This window comes from Crocodylus porosus, unplaced genomic scaffold (assembly GCF_001723895.1).
Source record: "Crocodylus porosus isolate Cpor-Errol unplaced genomic scaffold, CroPor_comp1, whole genome shotgun sequence".
Taxonomy (NCBI): domain Eukaryota; kingdom Metazoa; phylum Chordata; order Crocodylia; family Crocodylidae; genus Crocodylus; species Crocodylus porosus.
The window spans coordinates 154,001,574-154,024,026 of NW_017728886.1; the positions used below are offsets into that span (position 1 = coordinate 154,001,574).

At 39.3% G+C, this 22,453-nt stretch overlaps 1 protein-coding gene across 3 annotated transcripts in view; it reads left to right on the forward strand.

Annotated features, from left to right (window-relative positions):
• Window positions 1-5,813: 5,813 nt before the first annotated feature.
• The window catches only part of PHACTR1 (phosphatase and actin regulator 1), a 467,204-nt gene continuing 450,564 nt past the window's right edge, over window positions 5,814-22,453 (forward strand). For 2 of the 3 annotated variants that reach the window (XM_019543365.1, XM_019543388.1), the window contains exons 1-2: window positions 6,918-7,018; window positions 8,235-8,358. In XM_019543365.1, coding sequence (XP_019398910.1) covers window positions 8,298-8,358 — 61 coding nt within the window. In that variant the 5' untranslated portion in view covers window positions 6,918-7,018; window positions 8,235-8,297. Of the gene's footprint in view, window positions 6,168-6,917; window positions 7,019-8,234; window positions 8,359-22,453 lie in introns of those variants that run through there. The other variant, XM_019543373.1, reaches the window with a different exon arrangement.

Below are 22,453 nucleotides of genomic sequence, written 5' to 3' on the forward strand. Positions count from 1 at the left end.
GGCAGGGGGTCAGACTTGAAGATCTACAAGGTCCCTTCCGACCCGACTTCTATGATTCTATGATATGATTCTATGAACTATAGATTGTGAATATTTGTCCTGTCAAATACCATTTCAGAATCTTCATGTATATTATATGATGTCAGATTTTACAGGAATTCACATCAATAATAGGGATTTTTAATATCTCTAACAAATTTGTTAAATTAAGGTGTAGAATGAATGTATTGTTCCTCTGACTTAAATGCAGAAGCTCCCTCTTAAAATATTGTAGTTGACATACTGACAGCATTCTCTGAGAGCAACTTCCATTCAGATATACTGTCTCAAAGACCAGGCTATTATTAAGTTATGGAAACTGGGGAAGAGGATCAAAATTTGATTTTCCACAATGAAACTTCAATTATGCCTTGATCCTGGAAGTCCTTGCTCAGTTCACTGAGCAGTTTTGCTTCAGTGCAGCTAGAAATTTGTGAACGCATGAGCCAGACTGAACATTATGCCTGCTCCTCTGAGCCTCTATAAGATCCAGAATGAGCAAGTGGCAGACAGAAAATTGGCCTTTCTCAGGTGATACATGAACAACTGTAATCTTTAACTTGCTAATGAAACACTAACCTATAATATGCGTTCCCCTCTCAGGCCATATGTCTAGTATGAGACAGAAGTAACTTGATACCTGTACAGTAGGACTGTGCGAAATTCTGACAAGTGTTTTGTTTCGAAGCTGTTTTGATGCGTTTCAAGCTTGAAACAGATAAACTAAAATGAAACAAAAGGCTTCAAAATAGCTTCAATATGAAACAAGGGCACTCGAAACGTTTCGAAATTTTCAAAATGTTTCTCATCTAGCTCCCGGTTCTGTTCCCCAGCTCTCTGATCACTTCCCCAGCTCTTCAAGGGGGGGGGCAGGCCCCCAATCTGTGTATGGGGTTTCAGCAAGTTGCTGCTGCCAGCTGGGGCCTCAGGTGCTGACGCTGGCCACAGCCAGCAGCAGCAGACTGCTGTCACCCTGCATGCAGATCCAAAGTCGAAACAAAACGGTGCTGTTTTGCACAGCCCTACTGTGCATTACCACTGTCATTAATGAAGGGGTACATTCTCTTGGCTCTATATTTTGCTCATTGCTTTTTATAATGTGCTTATACGCACAATCCTTCACACATGAACTGCACATGATCCAATCCTTAATGAAACACTGAAAGCTATTCAGAGATAAGGTCATGTTGTATAACTACTGTTTTACAGAAACACAAATTGAATTCCCATATGAACATTGAGTCGAGCTGTTGGAGAAGCAACAGAGAAGTTGAGCACATTTTATACGTTTGAGAAATACTTCCAATTTATTAAAAAAACACAGGAAACTTTAGCCCATTAATACTTCTATTCAAAATAACTTAAAATTTTTGTATCCAACTTTGGGTATAAACCCATAAGTAAATTATGAGAATATGCACATGGGAATGTCTGAATATTGGTCTTTCTGTTCATTTTTATTAAATACATGCTCCTATTTATGTCCAAAGCAACAAATACAAATGTCAAGGGTGATGATGAATCTTAACTGACTCACAAGCAGCACAAGGTATAAAATGTGAGCCAAACCAGTCGGATTTTAAAAAGCTCTCAGTGTGCGGATCTATACAAGATGCTTTACTCAAGATTAGAGCAAATTACTGCATTGTAAGCACCGCTGTCTACATATACAGACATTTACTGCACAGTAATTTGCTCTAATCTCAAGTCAAATTTGCTACCTGTAAATACAAGTAGCACATTGACTTGGGAGTAATTATTGTGCTGTATGGCACCTCTAGACAGCCAACTGGGAGTAAATTTGCTCCTGGGCAGCAGGGGATGGGAGATTTCTCCCTGCCCTTAGAACTGCCTGCTGCCAGGGCAGGCTCTGCCACCAGAGCCCAGGTGGGGACAATGTCCCCCTGCCCTGGCAGCAGAGAGCTCCCAGCCCTTGCCCCACAATTGAGACGTGGGGGCTGGGAGCTGATTGTTCTAGTCCCGGCTACTACTCTAGAATAAATCCACCTCAGAACCTTTTCATGTGTAGATGCACCCAGTCTTGATTTAAAACTGTTTCTGCTGAAGTCAACCATAAAAGCCAGTGATGAACATATTTGAAAATCCTGTGGAAACTGATAGGAGTTTTTGTAGGGTGGCACAGTACAGATGGGATATAACATATAAAAGAAGACTGATTTGATGTAAATTCTGTAAGATGTTAGAATTCAAATGCAACATTTATTTCCTCTACACTGTAACAGGTAATTTTTTTATGTAATCTGTAAATTTTGATGACAGTACTCTGTATCTTCAGTAATACGCTGTAGCTATGCCTTTTTTTTGCTTAAAGCCAGACTGCAATAAGTCCTTTATTTTGTTCTAACCAGATTTCAATGTCTATATTGTATCACATGTAATCAGTTATTTCAAAATGGTCTAGCCTGCTTACAACAGGGAACTGAGGCAAAATTTAGGTATGATCTTCTTACAGGGTAACCACTCAAATGGCATTAGAAGCCAGCAAGCACCATTCATCAGGTACCCTGTGCTCCATTTATATATGAAGTAAATTATAAATATAAAATATAAATACACTTAGAACAATATTATCTATATGTATATATTTATTATCAATTGATAACACCTTTATTTAATTATCATATAATATATTTCCATCTAGATAGTATATATTATATGCTACCTTACATATATTATATGGTGAGATATATTTCTATTTTGCTTAATTTTTGGCTCCATTACAAAGAGCTATTGATATAATAATCAGTAATTGTCTTGGTAAACACACCAGTGCTGACATAAAGCCATAAATAGAGCATATTATTTCTTCTAACTATTATTTCTTCTTCCCATCGTTCTGTCTGCCCCTGTAATTGGAAGAGAATGACCTCTGGAGATGGAGATCTGTGGATTTGTAATACTATCTCAGGCTGCCCTTTCCTTTGGATCCCTCTGAATTTTTTCTTTTAGTGCTTCATAGGAAATGAGCTGCAGAGGGTTTGTGGGAGGAAGAAGAGATGGTTCAAGGGTTTCAGCTGCAGTCTGTAGCTCTCAATGACAGTTACTTGGTGCTGGACCACAGAAGGATGGCCCTGTAATGATGATGATGTTGACTATGGTGATGAGCCAGTTGATTTCAGGAGTTCTACCTGCATAAGGCAACTAAGAATTTGTTTAACAGTGTGTGCACCATATGAACTCTCCCCAAGACCCTTGGCTTTATCACAAAAGACATCTATTCCACCTCAACTTCTGAAAATAAGTCTATGAGGTTGCCATTCATCATAGCAGCCTCTAATTCTAAAGCATCCAGCCTCTGTGCCCTCCATGCTTCATTACTGTATTTTAAAACTGTCACTTTCCATGGGAGCCTTGGATTTTCTCTTTTTTGTTCCTTTTCATTTTGCATTAAAAATCCTGAGCTCCTTCATTCAGGACTAAATTATAAGGCTGAAATCTTGTCCCTGCTGAGATCTCTGGCAAACATCCTAATGTCTTCAGTGAAACCAGGGTTGAAACCCAGATCTTCTTCAGTTCAATGTCTATTGGGCATTGGGTTTTTTAGGTGAGGTTTCAAAAGTGTCTACAAAATTGGTGTGTTTTTGTTTTTAGATAGGCACTTCAAAACATGATTGTCTCAGTCTGGACCCTTGGAGTGACCAAAAATTTGGGGACATTTCTGCAAATTTGGACTCTATTGCTTTATATCTTTGTAAAATGCTGGAAGACACTACTGCTTGAATACATCTATATATTTTATTATGTCTTTTATTTATTGCTCCCTTGTGTAAGAGATTCAGAAACAGAGAATGTATTCCCTTTGCTGTTTGTTAATTGTCCTTTCTTTTTAATCCATCTAAGCACAAAGTTAATAATTATGATAAAAATGCTATTCTTCACAGCTTAGTGGCTTAAACTTTTATATTTTCCCTTTATTCTGAATGTATCCCTCAGGAAACAACTCTCTGTAATAATCACCTTGCCTACACTTTTTTCAGTCACACATTACATTCTCTCTCCCACTTTCTTTTAGGTTAATATTAGTGTTTGTCAGCAGCAGAATTTTTTCAGCCTCTGAGTCATTACAGTCACCGTTATGTTCTCAATAGAGAGTTCAGAGTAGAGAAAAAACTGGTGCCTGCTAGAAAACCATAAGGCTACTCTTTCTTTGTAAATGCCAAGTGTTCAATTATTTTCATTTGGGGGTTTTTTCCAGGGGGCAGGGGGCTGGGAAATCAAACATGAAACAGTAGATTTTTTAAGATTAATAATAATGCATTCAGGTGTGCTGGTTGAACTGCATGGAGAAGTTTGTATAATGGCTTCTCCGCTATTTCTGGGTTCTCTCATTCTGTCACAGAAATGCTCTCTGAAATCAGCCTACCACCTTTCAACAAAAGTTATGAGTCTACTCTATATAAGCACTACACCAACATATAACTAGGCAGCTGAGGATTCCCCCAGAGTGAATAATCTAGATTCAGGATAGACAGGTACTATTACCTTCTTCATTGCTACCCACTTGGAAATCAAACAATTCTAAGTGTCAGAACTTGCTGCATTGCAATTTAAAGTTAGCTTCTAAGAGGAACTAAGCTATCAGGAGGGAGTTAGGTGCTCATATACTGGTCAGCATGAACAAAGATGATGATCTGAGTGACCATACTTTTGTCAATCAATGGGTGCATCTACACGTGCCCTTGCGGTGCCATTGTGACTGCCCCATCATTTAGTACACAAAGAGCCACAAAACATCCTTCTTTAGAAGGAACAGAAATAATGTTTCCCCCTGTGTCTACTCACCAAGATTTAGAATCATACTGTATATGTGAAATATAGAAATTTCCATACTGGTTCCAAACAACAATCTACATAGTCAAAGCATTTGTCTCTAGCACTGATTAGTAACAAATACTAATCAGAGAAAAATGCTAGAAACCATGGAGTAGAAATGCATAGAACAGCCTGCTTATCAGGAACATTAGTTTCTAATTCCCATCAGTAAAAATTAGCTTATACTTTGTAGCTACACCCTGTATAATGAGGATTTATACTCTATCTAGAAAGTTATTCTTTTTGATATAATTGAAATTTCTCGTTAGCCAAGTAAATGCTAAATCCATTTCTGACTTCCAAGGTTTAAGTATTGGTATTATCTTGTAGTAAGCTTCAGAGCTTAATTATACCTGCTGTCTCCAACAGGTTATCTATGAATATGGAGAGAGTTGACTTGACTCTCCAAAAAAGCAGGAAGGGAGAAGGATGAAAATGTTACCTTTTTCTCTCTCCAAAATCAGAAGTAACAAAAGGTTCCCAAGACTTCCCTGCATTGGTTCCCATTCATATTCTGGGATCATTAGAGCCCCAAATTTGTTTGTCTTGAGGGATATTAAACTTTGTGACCTGAAATTCTGCAAAAAAAAAAAAAGTGGTATACAACATGTCTGTCAAATACACAAGTCTGTTTAAAAAAATAGAATAAACATGATGTTACTGGAAAGACCTAAGTAGAGAAACATTCTGTTTCTATTGCATGTAGATCTGGATATTAAACTTAAGAGGACCATGAAACAGTGCTGTTAGATTTGTTGTTTTTATTGGAGCTTTGACTTGGCAGTTTTGTCACAGTGGATTGCTAAATGGAGGAAAATTCAGAAACTGCATCAGACAACCACTCAGTATTTCATTCTAGAAAATAACTAGCAATTATAATTACTCACCATATTTTTTGGCTCAGAATAAAAGTGGCATTGCACAAAACCACACTGAATATTCGTCGTGATTAGAAAATGCTCCACACCTTGAAGAGCAGTGGAGACATAAGAATAATTTTAAATGCAAATTAAATTGAGGGGGTAGCACAGAGAACAGATAAAAGACAGTAAAACAAAGCCTTTCAATTTCCTCCAATTAGCAGGCTAATGTAATATAAAAAGCAGTTCTACTCAGATCTGTGCTAAGAGGTTGCATTTCATCATAATATAAAACAGCAGATCCGTCACCTTTCTCTACTCAGTACTCTTGATTTTGAGGTTGAAGTGAAAATTAGAAGCTGTTCGTTCTGGCTCACAGACTTGGTTGCTTTGCTTATTTCACCCCTGTAGAATGGAAAGAGGTCAGTGATATTGGTAAGTACCTATCTCCTATATAAGCTTTTATTTTTTTAAAGATTCTTTTATGCAGTGCCTTTGCTCTTAACAAATGTACATCTGCTGGAAAAGCTGTATCATATATTTTGTATAATGTTGTATCCTTTTTAGAAACATTATTGCTCCTAGAGAATGTTAGATTTTAGGACATGTTCAGCAGTGAATCAATTACAAAACATACAAAATGTTCCAGGATAATCGGTGTATGCTGTGGCATCACTGGAGTGAATTTTGCATTGCCTTTCTATACTGTATTAAAACAACCTTGCCCAGCAAACAGCATCAGGTAGGCACAGGAGCAATCACTGAACCATCTCATGACATTATTATTGGTTTTATGTGCATGGGGAAATACATACTAGTCTCATTGGTCTTCTGGTGAATAGTTCAAGTTAGTGAAAGTAAATTACTATATAAAACAAAATGCTTCTGTTAATCATTACAACCCACTTGAGGTTTTATGAGTTTATGAAAGGGAGAGTGAGCAAGTTTGAATAAAAAATAAACTAATAAAGGAACTTGAGGTAGATATTTTTTTTCTTTGGAAAGTTTTATCATGTTAAAACCAATGGCTTAATCCTTCAGTGTGGAGGGTGAGGGGGAGTAGAGGAGATGATGATAGTGTCACCTTCTGTTGCTAAGTAACAACATCTCCTGGCCATTTTTATCAGATAAAGGAAGTCCAGTTGACGTTATGCATTATTCATCAGAGTTCCAATCAAACAATCAAAATTGTTTGCTTACACTGGGGACATTTAGTAAGATCAAAGAAGCCCTCCCTGAAACTGCTGGAGCTTCTACCACTGGCGGGCAGTTCTTGATATTTTGCAGTAAGTATCATTTGTTATTCAGAGTGCTACGATGGAGGAATAGAGTAAGGAATTTAAAAAGTTCTCTTATTCGTATAGGCTTGTACATTTAAATGATTTCATGTGAATTGATCCAAGCAAAGAGATTTTTTACTTTGGAATTCTGGTTTTACTGCTTCTGCCTCCTTAACTGGTGGTATCGTTTGAAATGTGATTCATTCTTTCACACACATAAAAAAGACATGTTCTGAAAGTGGAAGGACTATGGAGATTTATTTTTGTAACATAGCAAGCTTATTAGTGATATTTACAGTTGTGTATACATCTCTACATGCATGCTGTAACAGACAGGAAAATGCCATTATCTGTGTTACCTGGAAATTCTGGACAGTAAATGTAGAATAGAGTTATGTGAAGTAGAAGAAAATACAGAAAGGAACAGAAAGTTGGCAAAGGTTCGTGATAATTAACCTGTCAATATGTATCGTACAAGCAACTCTATGTCATGGTTACTCAGTCTACATGATGTGTGGATTCAAGATGCTATTACGAAAAGCTTGATGAAGAATCAGTGGTAAGAATATTCAGTGCTGTGTTAATGATATGTCTTATCAAATATTTTAAAAGCTGATGGTGTGATGTCCTGCTACTTCCTCCATTCTTCATATAGAAGCAATAGAATGTAAAAAAAAAGATTATTTTTTCTTCACATGGAATAAAATACCTGCTGAGTGAAATCTATTACTTCCTCATTTGAAGAAACAGTTCAGTATTCTACAATAAATGTTATAACCAGCATTTTATTTACATTAGTTCCTTCCTAATGGCCCTAGCTAGGTCAGAACCAGTTTTGTTCTAGGTACTATACGGGTATATATTATAAGAAAGACCCTTTCCTGAAGTTTTTACAACTTGAGCTTAAGATAAAATATAGCAAGTGGGTGAAATGAGTCCATTATGCAAATGATGAAGGCTGTGGATGGGATTACAGCCATGGTGGCAGGAATCTTGTGTATGCTTTGGTTCCATTTACTTTATGTGTCTTTCAAGTGGGGAAATGGGTAGGAAAAATCCTGTAATTTGAAATAAATAGTCAGCATTTAAAAAATTTAAGAATGACCATTTGAAAATGTTTTGCCCCAAATCCACTATGATAACCCAAAGTAAATAGTACCCATACACATTTTTTTCACTCAAATTGATGTCTATTCATCTGTTTGTCCCTTTTTCCTTGCAGGAATTTGACTGATTACATCACTTTGAGAGAAAAGAAGTATTGGCAACTAAAATCTTCTCCAAGATGGACTACTTTCTGGATGTTGAGTCTGCTCATAGGCTGTTTTACAGTCAAGGAGCTCAAGGTAATAATGGTTAAGATAGGAAATCAGAAAAAAATCTATACAAAATGCCCACAGAGCCAAATTCTGGTTCCTTTTGAAGGTGAGCTGTAGAAGTCAAGGTGGAAGAAAGCCCTTTCTCCAGAACAGCCACACAAGAGGAAATAACTTACATGCTTTGCTGTTTCTGAGCATAAAGAAGAGTCACTGAACTTGAGCAGTGGCAGCAAAGCAGACCTTAGGCTGTCCAAAGATGCACTGCTTGGCACAACAGGTATTGTAGAAGTGGGTACAACAGGACTGAAGTGAGTCTGTACAGGAGGTTTATCAAGTGATACTGCTGAGTGTGGTTTCCTCAGCTTTCCTGGAATCATAAATGATATGCCTCTTCACTCACTGATTATGCATGAGCGGTACCTTCCTCTCCCCTCTCCTTTTTCAGCACTCCACTAGCTATCAGAGCCAGAATTTAGAGCACTGTGTTATACCTAGTGCTCTCACTAGTACAACTTTTAGAGCAAAGCTCTGAATCACTTCACTGTACAACTTCCTATTAGCATAAGACCAGTAGGCTGTAAAGCTTCTCAGACCTACACCTGTTTTATTTTTCTTTATCTCTAAAGTGCCAGAAACACTCGAGCATTGTTATAGAAATAACCCCAATAATAATAAATATTATACTGCCATTGTCAAAACAGGCATCCGTTTTTGATTCAAAAGAAAGAGAAACTGAAATTAAGAAATCCGCACCTTAATTTTGCCAGTTTCTAACCACCGGGTGCTAAGGTTTTTAAAAAAACTAAAAGTAAATTGAACCCCCTCCCCCCCTCCGAAATTCCATCACAGAGAAATATTCTGATTGCCACTTGGATGATCAGTGAGGATTTGACCTTTAGATCTATTACATAGGCCTCTACCACTTGAGCTAATGTAGTACCTGCATATGAACCAGCTACTAAAGGGGGTTGAGATGCATGCTTTGCCCATGAGTTCCACTAAATAAACTGATGTTTCGTAATCCTGAGTTCAATCCTAGATTCTGTCAGAAATGTGCTGTAGTAGCAATAAACCATGTGCCCCATTTTATGTCAATTTATCTTTGACTCTTCTCCCTCCCACCATATTTTCTTTTCTATTCTTGCCCTTATACTTCTTCCTGCTTCCACTTTACCTGTTTCTCATCATACTCCTCTCCTGCTCCTGTCCTTGCTGCCTGCCATTGCTGTGCTCATTTGATATCAACCCCATGGTTCATGTGCTTCACTCCCTTCACTTCATCTCTTTTTATTTGTTAAGCTGCTTTCTTCTCTTTCTCAGTGAGTACCAGTAGAGAAGTCACTGAGAAGACAAAAGAGACAGTTTATCTGCTCTCAGTTCTGGAGCCTAGCAGCCTTTGGCCATAGGAGGGACAATTGAAGGGAAAAATGGATGAATAGCCTTGGCTGGCAATAGGAACTGTGAAATGATGGAGTACGCCCAGTGCAGACAGAATCTTCAGAGTATTTAGCGTCTTGCCTTTACCAAGCCTATACTGAGCATGTGCCCACTGAGATTTTGTATTTGAAACTTTCTCAAAATATTCAGGCCAAATCAGACAGTCCACATGAACGTTTTAGCTCAACAATTAAAGTCTGGCACTTACAAGCAGCTGGGCACAGGGTCTTGGAGCAGAAAAAATTAGACAGTGTTAACAATAGGCATCACAAGCAACTCTACCTAGAATAGTTGTGTGGAAGAACTTGATGGTAAAACTTTGTTTCAGATGGTACTATTGGGTTACATGTGAGAGTTAAAATCTATATTATCCTGAGGTCAAGTCAAGAAAAATTAACAAATTCTGCTATTAAATTCACTGATAGCAGTTAATTAAATTACATGTATGGTTTATTATTTGCCTTAATTATTACAGTTGTGACATTATTGTATGCCATGTTTACAGAGTCTGTCGAATCCAGAAGTGTAACAACACAGCTGGGAACCTCAGGCAGGTGTACACATGGGGTCAATAATGACTTCCAGCTGCCTTCATGTTGCTGGGATAATTCTAATATTTTTCTGCCACTTCCCTAAGTGACTTCCCAAGTTACACAACTAGTAGAATCTGGGCTTGTGAACCGTATAATCTTCCTGCGAGATCAGAAGACTTCTTTTTATTACTTTGATCATCTAAATCAATCAAAAGTGCACTGTCTGATGTTTTCACACTCATGATCAGTTGAAATATATTCCAAACTATAGCTATAAAATTCAAGATGAGGGGAGGGAACCAGACAAGCCTTACTCCATATTTTTAGTTGTACCCAAAATTTGTGAGGCTGATGGAGTGGCAAAGAAGCCCATTGTACCTCACTGATCTACATACCAGTTCTGTTTTACCCCCAGGCTTGACATAATTTAGAGCAGCATAGAATTTGCTTTGATTTATGCCAATCTGCTGGGGCCCCCAAATGCCAGCCAAAAGTTGCCTTGTATACTCCGGCTGGCTCTCTTCTTTGTCCATATTCTGGGAGCTGGAAGAGGATCATGCAATTCCATCTACTTTGTGATTGGTTTGCGAAATGGAAGGAGCAAAGAAGGGGATGTAACCACCTGTATCCAATACCTTGTACTTTGAACCCATTTGAAATCTGAACATGGGTCTGGATTTTGAGTTTGCAAATGGCCACTGTCTTTACAATATGGTGCACTACATCCATTAAACAGCTCTCAAACTTGGATATCTTTTAAATCTAGTTTTAAGTCCAGTTGTTACAGATTCTGATTAATTTTGATCATCTCTGAAAATGTATAATGAGCACCAAATTCCAAGATGCAAAGAGCTGGATTCAAGGACCTAAGTGGGACCTAGGCAAAAGTTAGATACCTAGGTCTGACCGCACACGTGCTGCACACTGAAAAATGTGGGGGCAGCTGCTGCTTCCTTTTTTAAGGCTTTGGGGTTAAGAGAAAGTGGAAGTCCCCTTCCATCTACATCATAAAACAATCTAATGGGTGGAGGACTTTGCCAAGATGTGGGGCCAAGATGTGGGAGACCCAGGTTCAGGTCCATCCTTGATCTGAGGGGATTCAAACTCACAGTGCCCACTTGCAAGAATAATACTCGAATCACCACACTATCACGTATCCAAATTTTTTTCCAATGACTGTTTCATGTAAAATACACAGGCAATCCTGGGAGTAGGGATGGGAATGCAGTTCTCCTTTCTGTTGGGTGAAAGATCAACATACCAGGCAGTTCTTCCTCTTGTGCTATTTTTCTGTCTAATGAACCTTGAATTCTTTTCTGCTCAGTGGCATGGCGACAAGGAGAGGGTTAGAGACTGCCCTCGGTCAGCCTAGTTTATAGCTTAGCCATTAAAGCTCCTGGACAGTGGAAGCTGTGGCTTTGTGCCCTGAGACAGAAGGTAGAATTGAACCTGCATCTCTCTTTTCTTGGGTTTTCTTGGGCTCTAATCTCTAGGAACAGAAAAGAGCAACTCCTGCCCAGTTCTTGGAAAGGAAGGCTCCTAATTTCAGGGGAAGGCTCAGGGCTCTGAATTTTGAAGAAACAGAGGCATCTTCCTGCAGCAATGAATAAAGTGCCTGAGAGAGTCAGGTTTCATTTACCCTTATTCTTAGCACATCCCTATTGGCTAGCCCTAGACATCTGCATTATGTTTTGGATTCCACCTTGAGGTGCCTAACTCTTCCCTCCACCGCATATCAAGCATAACTCAGGGGTTTGGATGCCAGTCTGCAGACCAGGCTCCTAAACATTAGGTATTATAATGCTTAACTTTCAGGTACCTAAGTCCTTCACTGGAACTAGTCCCAAATCCTTTCTAATTTCATAGTTTCATAGTTGCTAGGGTTGGAAGGGACCTGAGCAGATCACCTAGTCCAACCCCCTGCCATGGCAGGAAAAAGTACTGAGGTCAAACGACCCCGGCAAGGTGTTCATCCAGCCTCCTCTTAAAGACCCCCAGGGTAGGGGCCAGCACCACTTCTCTTGGAAGTTGGTTCCAGATCCTAGCCACCCTGACAGTGAAGTAGCGCCTCCTAATATCTAGCCTGAATCTACCCTCTCCCAGCTTGTGACTGTTATTTCTTGTCACTCTCAGTAGCACTCAGGGGAACAGGGACTCCCCCAATGCCTGCTGGTCCCCTCTGACTAGTTTATAACAGGCCACTAGATCTCCCCTCAGCCTTCTCTTGTGGAGGCTGAACTAGTTCAGGTCCCGTAGCCTCTCCTTGTAGGGCCTGCCCTGCTGCCCCCTGATCATGCAAGTGGCCCTCCTCTAGACCTTCTCCATGTTGTCCACATCCCTCTTGAAGTGCGGCGCCCAGAACTGGATGCAGTACTCCAACTGCGGCCTGACCAGTGTCGCACAGAGGGGGAGGATCACCTCCTTGGACCTGCTCGAGATGCATCTGTGGATGCATGACAAGGTACGGTTGGCCTTCCTGATCACATCACCACACTGTCAGCCCATGTTCATTTTGGCATCAATAAGATCCTTTTCTGCCTCTGCACTGATGAGAAGGGAGTTCCCCAGCCTGTAAGTATGGTGCTGGTTCTTCTTCCCCAGGTGCAGCACCTTGCACTTGTCAGTGTCGAAACCCATCCTGTTCACATCCTCCCACCCCTGTAATCTGTCTAGGTCCTATTGCAGCCTATTCCTCACTTCTAGCGTGCCCACTTCTCCCCACACTTAATTTTATAGTGTGCTTTTTTTTATTTTTCTAATTTCATCTCCTCTGACACCAGCAGGTGGCATAGTGCATAAGATTAATTAACTTGATTAATATAGTACTTTCAGGATGTTAATATATGTTAAAAGTGTTTCCAAAGTGGTTGCCACTCTATTTGGCAGGATGCAGTGTGCATATTTAAATAATGATACACATAACTCCCTTGAATCTCACTTTAATCTATGCTTCTGTATTATAAATAGATCCATTTTATATTAGCTATGCCCTAGCTTCTGTTTTGGGAAGAGGGAAATAAAATGGGTCTTCAATCTGTTTAGTTATTATAAAGAGTCATACATAAATGGAGATGAACAAGATTATCATGTGAGGACAAACAGAGAACTTTGGATAAAAGATTACAGAACAACATAAAGGATTCTAGCGCAGAAGATTCCAAGAAGCTCTTTTACCTAAATCAGTTTTCCTGGTTTGCTTTATGAAATACAGTACTTCCAGTTTCAGTGGTTATTTCCTAAATCCACCCTTCCCCATTTGCCTCCACTTCATCTCCACAATTTTTTAATCTGAAATTTGTTTCACTTTCCTCATTTATTTCACTGTATATACTGCTAATCAAGTTCTAGAGACTTGCTTCTGTTGGCTGCTGCCATTTCCTCTCTGCTTTTCTCTCTCAGATTATATTCACTGTTTTACCAAAACTCACTTTTGCAGCTTTACCAAACCTCAGTCAATAATTATTTGGTTGCTGATTCCTTCCTTGTTTAAAGCAGGATTATGTATCCATGCCCACCAAAATGTTGAATCTATCTATGAATCCTTCATCATGATTATTATTGTTTACACTTTTTTTATCTTCATTAACTTTATCAGGTTGGTGTTTCTCAGTAGGCAATGAATACCAAATGCTTATTCCTGATGTATTCTGTTTCCTCACCCTTAAATCCAAGAAATGAGCAATCTAACTTAATCATTACTCAGTCCTTTTTTACACTTTTCCCCTGCCATTTTGTCATCTCTTTTACAGTCTTCATTATTTAGGGCTTAGAGTTTTTTAAAAAAAGTCTATTATATTTGACTGCTTGAGTCCATCCAGTTTTCAGAAGTACCACTCAATAAATATATGCACTATTCTCACAAATGGCTCAGCACCTCATGCATCCGGTTAAGAGTATCTGGGTGTGTTTACATGTGCATTTCATAGACATTCATTTCATAGACATTAGGGCTGGAAGGGACCCCAGAGGATCATCGAGTCCAGCCCCCTGCCCAGGGGCAAGAAGTCAGCAGGGATCATAGGATCCCAGCAAGATAAACATCCAAGCGTGTCTTGAAGGTGTTCAAAGTGGGTGCTTGAACCACCTCCAGTGGCAGTCTATTCCAAACCTTGGGGGCTCCGACAGTAAAGAAGCCCTTATGTCCAGCCTGAAATGGTCGCGGAGGAGTTTGTGACCATTCGATCTTGTCATCGCTTGGGGCACTCTGGTGAACAGACGTTCCCTCAGATCCTGGTGAACACCCCTAATAAACTTATAGGTGGTTACCAAATCACCCCTGAGACTGTGCTTGTGCAGGCTGAAGAGTCCCATGGCCTCTCATCATAAGGTCTGTTATCCTGACTTCTGATCATGCGCATGGCTGTCCTCTGCACTCTCTCAAGCTTCTCCACATCCTTTTTGAATTGTGGGGCCCAAAACTGGATGCAGTACTCCAGCTGTGATCTCACCAAGGCCAAGTAGGAGGGGAGAATATGTCCCGGGATTTGCTTGAGAAGCATCTATGGATGCAAGTCAGCGTTTTGCTCGCTTTACTAGCCGCAGCATCACACTGAAGGCTCATGTTCATCTTGTGGTTAACCATGACCCCCAAGTCCCTTTCATCTGTAGTGCTAACCAGTGTAGCACTGCCAAGCCTATAAGCATGGTGCAGGTTTTTCCTCCCAAGGTGGAGAACCTTGCATTTTTTAGTGTTAAACACCATCAGGTTCTCATCCGCCTATTTCATGAGCCTGTCAAGATCTTCCTGGATCACCCTCCTGACCTCAGATGTGAATGCTTTACCCCAGAGTTTGGTGTCATTGGCAAACTTAGCCAGCCCACCTCTGACACCAATGTCTACATCATTGATGAAGATGTTAAAAAGTAAAGGCCCCAGGACAGAACCTTGAGGGACCCCACTGGTGACAGGGCACCACAAAGATTGACTTCCATCAACCACCACCCTCTGGATCCTGCCATGGAGCCAATTCCCCAGCCAGCAGATCATGGTGAGGTGAGGCCGCAGTTAGCCAGTTTTGCCAAGAGATGATCATGGGATACCAAATCGAAGGCTTTTTTGAAGTCAAGATATATGACATCAATCTCTTCCCCCTTGTTCAGGTGATAGGTCACCTTGTCATAAAAGGAAATGAGATAGGTCAAGCAAGACCTACCCGCAACAAACCCATGCTAGATATCCCTCAGGATATTGCCATCAGCTAGTCTGTATAGGATGCCCTCTTTGATAATCTTTTCCAAGTCCTTCCCCAGGATAGAGGTCAGGCTGATGGGTCTGTAGTTTGCCAAATCCACTTTCCTCTCTTTTTTGAAGATAGGCACCACATTGGCCTTCTTCCATTTATTGGGCACTTCTCCAGAGCACCAGGAGTTCTTCAAGATCCGTGCCAGGGGTTGGGCTATGATGTCTCCCAGCTCTTTGAGTACCCTTGGGTGTAAACCATCAGTGAACTGCACAGTAAATTCTTTCACAGTATGTTACTTGCATTAAGCAGTTTTTAAGCTGCTGCCTATACGTGCAGCCATTAAAGCACAGTAATGCTGTATGTGGACTGACTTGAGACTAAAGTTAGTAGTCCCAGTAAGGCATCTACACGTGCATTACTGTGCAGTAACTAAATGGGCATGAATTTGATTCCTGCATAATGCAGGTATCAAATTTATGCCTGAGTCAACATGAGTCACCACAGTTACTGTGCAGTAACTTAAATTACTGCGCAGTAAATGTGCATGTGTAGATGTGCCCTCTAAACAAAAAGGCCAAGTTTTAAAAAGCTACTCCATGCTTAATATCTCTGATTGACAAGTGCCAGTTATAAAATAGAAGCCATTTTTGAACATTTTGACTACACTCATTGAATCTGTTGGGGGGTTTCCCCCATTCCTTAAGAATTTCTGCATAATTTGCTGTCTCTCCAGAGTTATTTCCTATGATTAAAGTAACCCACCCTTTATCTGCTGCTGTTTTATTATCCAGAGCTCCTTTTTCCTTTGGCATAATCACTTCTCCAAGGGCCAGATTTTCATATGACAAAGGAACAAACATGCTCTCAACAGCTGTGTGCAAAGATGTTAGTTAGACAGCCCCTGTGCATGCCTTTTCCTTGAATTATGTGCATAGCTATAACAATTGTGTGCACTACAGTGGACACACTTTTACATACAGGTCATATGCAGAGTTCAGGCCTCTATTTTGAAAATATACATTTTCATATTTTGCTTTAAAACATTGCACAATGTTTTAATATAGTGGTGAAGCTTTCAGAAGTCTCATTCTTGGGACATGAAGCAAGGCAGAAAACCATATGCATGCTTTTCTCTGCAGGTGTTTGTTCAGGAATTGTCAATACATAAACCATTGCTCACAAATGACAAATTATACCCCTTTCTAATCCTCACATACATGCTTTTGCTCTTTGTTCCTCTGTTAGCCTCACCTGATTTTACAGCCCTACTCCTTCACATGCTATTCTTTGTGATCTGAATTTTAAAAGAAATTAAAGTGAAAAGGCAATAAATCAATCAGCCTGATTCCACTCTTCAGTCAGTGCCCAACTGAATTTATCCCCTGAATGTATTCATATACGAATAATCAAAATGTATGTACTTTATTTGCATAGCATAGATCCACCCTCATGTTCTAGGCACCTCAAAATGTTGCTGAACTTCTTTCTAGAAGTCCTTTGATTTAAACCCCAAATTTATGGGGATGCCACATATTACCTGTCTGAACTCTTTATAAAGGATGGTGAGAAGATTGAAAGAGGAGAGAAAGCCAGTAAAATATAATCTATTAATTACCCCCTGGTCTTCCCTAATGAAAATAAGAAGTAGCAAAAAAGAGTCCAACTCAGCACTAGCATTATCACATTAAAATAAATTTGATACATGTTCTCCAGAGAATATTTGCTCAATATTTGCACTGAGTAGTAAGTTTTCTCAAAAATTCTTTAAGACTTTATAAGACAAAACATTTTTCTATGGCTATTTCCATATCTTTGGAGTTTCTTTCAATAATATATGTTAGGAGCGCATCCCTGTCACTTAAATACAGTTAAAACTGTATGTCAAGTTAATATGTTAGCATATGTGTACTTTCAAGAAAGATTATAATAAAAAAAAAAAAGCAAAACAAAACCCAAAACAAAAACCCAAGCAAAGCCTTTTTGGTAGAAGATGCATTGGTATGTGAGTTATAATTCCTCAGATGATTTCATCAAGTCAAAATTCAAAGTGGCAATATTTAAAAATAGATATTCTAATTTTAGCTGAACAAAAAATGGATAACCAATTTCATGAATATTCAAAGTTATTTGAATTTCTTTGGGCTTATATAGATTTTTTACATTTTTTTGTGAATTTTTAAAAAGATTTTTCTAAAATTTGTTGAAGTGAGTATTGAAACATTTGATTGAAAACTTAGTACCCAGTAAACAAAATCAATATTATTTCTAATAAAAAAATCTAAAATAAAAATAAAATGTATTGTGTTCATTATAAAAAATGACAAATTACGATTTCAGCAACATTTTTTTCAAACATTATAGTTATTTTAAGACATTGTTTAATAGATTCGAATAGTTTTGGGAGAAAAAAGCAACCAGTTCCACCTCTAGTTTAACATACTGAATGTAACCTTTCAAGTGCCTGTTAATGTGCGATATAGTTTTTTATATGCTCCTCCCTACATCTTTATATGTAAAGTGGTTTGAGATTGTGGATGAAGGCTTCTGTGTAATTTAATAAGTACACTTATCCTGAACATAGAGACACACTTACTCAGACAAATACAATTCTTTTTTAAAATTCTTTTTTCCTATGGGCATTGCTTTTTCCTTTTAGTAAGGGTGGCATGGTTGACAGCCTAGAGGTCATGTTTCAGGCCATAGCAGAAGTGCTCATGGTGTAGCCTCTGAGATTACAATGAATCTGTGAATTTTGCTGTATATCTTGTCACAAGGAAACAAAAACAATGAAGGAATGAATATTATTGTTATTTCTTTAGAAAAGAAATGTATTTTATGAAAACACTGAGGGTGTGTCTACATGTTCAAAAATGTGCTTTTGCTATTGCACATTAAATTTAGTACCTCTAATGTGAAGTACTAACTGTGCAGTAGGCTGCCCTAATGCGCAGTAGCTAAAGCGCATATTTTTTTAATGATGCTTAATATACAGTAGCTTAATTTTACTGTGCATTAGTGTATTAGCACAGTTTTTACTGTGACACTCTATTGCATGGTAAAATAGGCTACTGTGCATTAAATTGCATTGTGTAGCTGCACCCTGAGTGTTGCGGCGGCCTGTTAAAATGAGTGCATGGAGTTTAGACTCAGGGACAAATATAGCCTTATAACAGAATATGTGCCTCTTTATGGCAAGGCTGTATATTTGTGTCCAAGCAAAGCTAGCCACTGATGTATGAATCCTCCAAAATTTCCCCCAAAAATCTCTATTCAGGAGACCTGCAGGGATGCATAGGGATGTCACTCCTTTATCCAAAGTCTGAACATTTCCTACTGTTTTCTGATTTTCTTGACAAGCCATCTTTTAAAAATTGTCTTTGAATGCAACGAACTTCTGGAAGTTCATATATCAGTTGGTTAGCTTTGTTTGGACACACTGATCACCTTGGCCCTTTAATCTATAAGCAGTTCTATCAGTTTCAGTAAGTAATGGAGTAAGTGCAGGTACATTTATGAAATAAGTAAATATTCAATATAATTATGGGTAGCAGAAGGTAGTATAATATATTTTTGTTATCCATCAACTGAATGAGAGCATATCTTAAGCTTGTAGAGCAAAATTTCCTAATTGAAAATTTGTTCTCTATGAGTTGTCTCCAATAATGACTTAAAACTGATTATTTCCATGAAAATTCCTGTCAGGAAACTGAATTGCAAAAATGTAATCAAAGAAGCTGCAAACATGGGTGGAAGCAAATCATTTAAATATTTGAATGATATTTTAGGGAACATTTTTGCAGTATTCACGCAGCAGAAGTCAAAATGAACACATTGCAAAGCCCGCTATTTAGACCAACAAGATAAAAATTGAATTCCAAACAACTCAGTAGAAAATAAACTCCTATTCTTTGTTTACAATAAACACAAACTCAAATTTGGACATGAGTTTCCACTTCCCTCCAACTCTCAGTATGTTAGCTGAAGCAAACATTCATTTTCAGCTCCATAAGGATGGCACCATCAGGCAGTCAGTTAATAAAAAGCTAGATTCTACAACATGTTGCGTGTCCTCCATTTCCCCTGAAATTGGGGTTTCAGGCTCAGATCCCTGCAACTTCTAACCTGAGACTTTCTTCAGTATTTTGTTTCCTGAGACAGAGCACTGAGCCCTATTAAATGCAATTTCTAAATGGTCTGTAAGTGTGGATTTACATGTTACACTTAGACCTTAATAAAGCTGTAGAATGATAAGGGGTGTTAAATAGAAATGGAACACTAGTAATTTAAGGAAAGAATCTTGGCTACAGGACTGCAAAAAAACGCCTACAATTTCTCTCAGTCAGACTTTCCATCTTCCCATGGAATATATTTGGTGATGCATAAAGGCTCTAAGTTCAGGGTCTGATTGTGCTACATGCTATCCAAACACATGGCAGGAGGTATCACAGTATTTGGATTCTAACTAAACAAGACAAAATGTGTGCTTCACTCTAGGTCCCCTAAGAAGTACAGACTTCTCAAGGTGGACATCCCTTCAGAAGAGAAGTCTGCTGGTTGGGCATTCTGTGAGCAGAGCTCATTCCTTTGACAGTCTGCCAAAGCCACTTTAAATTTCTTAGCATCTGCTCTGTTCCCTAAGCTGTTAGGGAAGAGGTGGGTGGAGGTGGACACACTTATGGGAATCCTCTATGAGTTTTAAGTGAGGGGATGGGTATCCAGAGCACTGGATAAACACCTATGATTATAATAATTCAGTAATTTAGAAGTGTGAATGAAAATATATTCTACACACACAACAACAGTGAAAAAGCCTGTGGTAACACAATATGATTAGGGTTGTACAGTCAAGCATTTAAAAGTTAAGCAATGCCAGAACTAAAGTTGCATGTGCACCATTCATTTGTTGCCTTTTGCATATGCATCATAATACAGTCTAACTACATGACCATCTACTGTCTTTCTACAGGAACACTGCCTCATTCAGTTTTCAGGATGAATGGTGCTCACTTAAGTGCTATTCAATATTTTGTTTTTCCCTTGTTCAGCACATAGCCTCAGGCCTTGTATACTGAATATTATTTAAACTCATGATTAATTTCCTCATGGGATTGTCTGTGGCACTTCACTATAGCATATAAGTGCTTCACAAACATTAATGAATGTATTTGCACAACAGCCCGACTGAATAAAAGGGTATTCTTATGTCCATTTTACTGATGGGGAACTGAGACGGAGAGATGAATATACCAAATATCCCTTCATTTTGAATTTCTCAAACTGTGACAGAAATATAGGATCTTATTTTTACAAGGTTTTTTCAGCACATAGCATGATATAGCATCTTATAAGATGAAAGCACAGCTACTATTAATTTTGCTTGCAAATGTGAATGCTTAGTACTTCTACAAATCAGAACTCGCCTACTGAGGTCAGGTACCACAGTTAGAGACCACTGTGAAAAATATGATTTAAACAACAGGAATAGAATTACATTGGACTTCTGTAGCAGAAGCAGGGGTAGACTCCAATTCTCCAGGCATTGTTCAACTGTCTTGAACCATAAGTCCATTTCTTCTCTTCATGTAACATGGACATACTTTCCAATTTTTGTTACATCTGAAGCAGGGAAAAGCCTCCTTCCTACACAACCCTGATTTGTCCTATACACTGAATGAAATAGGGATCCTATAGTAAAAGAATATATGATCATATAATTAAAGACCAATTTACAATGCATGAATATGCACAAGGGGGTCCTGCATTGTCCACTACTAATGGGACAATGATTCAGTAGACATTCAGCAGGGATAATAGTGCCACTTAATCACTAGCATTGCAAACTGTGTCAGCATGGTTTTCTTCTGAGGGCTCTGGTTCAAGTACTACCCAAGATTGCTCCTATTTAGCAAGCGATATTTGATGAGATCACAGCCTAACCTAATACATTTGTAAGCACTAAAGAAAGCTCTGACCTCAGCAGATTTGTAACTTCAATTGGCATGAAATATAACAGACAAAGGATTTGGGTTTCCACGAGTGAATAACGGAACTGTCCTAAAATAATGTAGCCCTGCTGAAGTTGTTAGGGCTGCATACAGGTACTTCAACCCTGACATCTAATGTGGCTGACACAGTAAAAACAACAAATCAGAAAAACTGAACAATTTGTTGCCTGTAAGTGGATCAACAAATTTATCTGAAAAGAGGAATGCAATCAGTTGAACTTATACAATAACTGCTATGCATTTTATAATAATTGTGTGCATACTTTCTTTAACTCTGTGGCATCCCCTTAACTTCTGTGTCTCTCACTGTCTCATCCAAGAATTATGCTAGAACATAATTTATACTATGTGAAATCAGGGTTTAGCATTGCTTGCATTACACCAACACAGATCCCGTCCTACCTGAGACTCAGTATGTGCTGGGCAGTGAACACCAGGTGAGAGCCAAGCAGTGCCATGAGGAGTTTACTATTTTGGTAGTCAAGCCGAAAGGGAGAGGGGCAGAGGCATTATCCTCTTTTCACGCCTTAAGAATTGAATCACAGATCTCGATCTAGGATCACTGGGGGGTGATCTACAGTAAAGGGGACAATGACACCCACATGTCCTTGTCCTCAATGTGTGGTGTAACTGCCAGTCCCTTTTTCTTCTCTAAAATACACTTGGGGCATTTGCTTTTTATAGCTAGAGCCCAACAAGGTTGACTTGGGCACCGGACTTGGGCACCTCCGTCCCAGGCCTAACTTGCCTAAGGCAGCCCAGGCCCCTGAGTCACTTGGCACGGCCGGGCCGGGGCTCGTTCTGCTCGCCGCGGCCGCGGTGCCCCCGGCGGGGCTGAGGCAGCCCTGTCTTGGTGCAGAGACCTTTCCCCAGCAGCCCGGGGGCCGGTGCGGGCTCGAGGCGGCCGCAGGTGCGAGCGGGGCAGCCGGCCGCGGGCGCCGTTGGGCTTCCCGCCCCGGGCGCG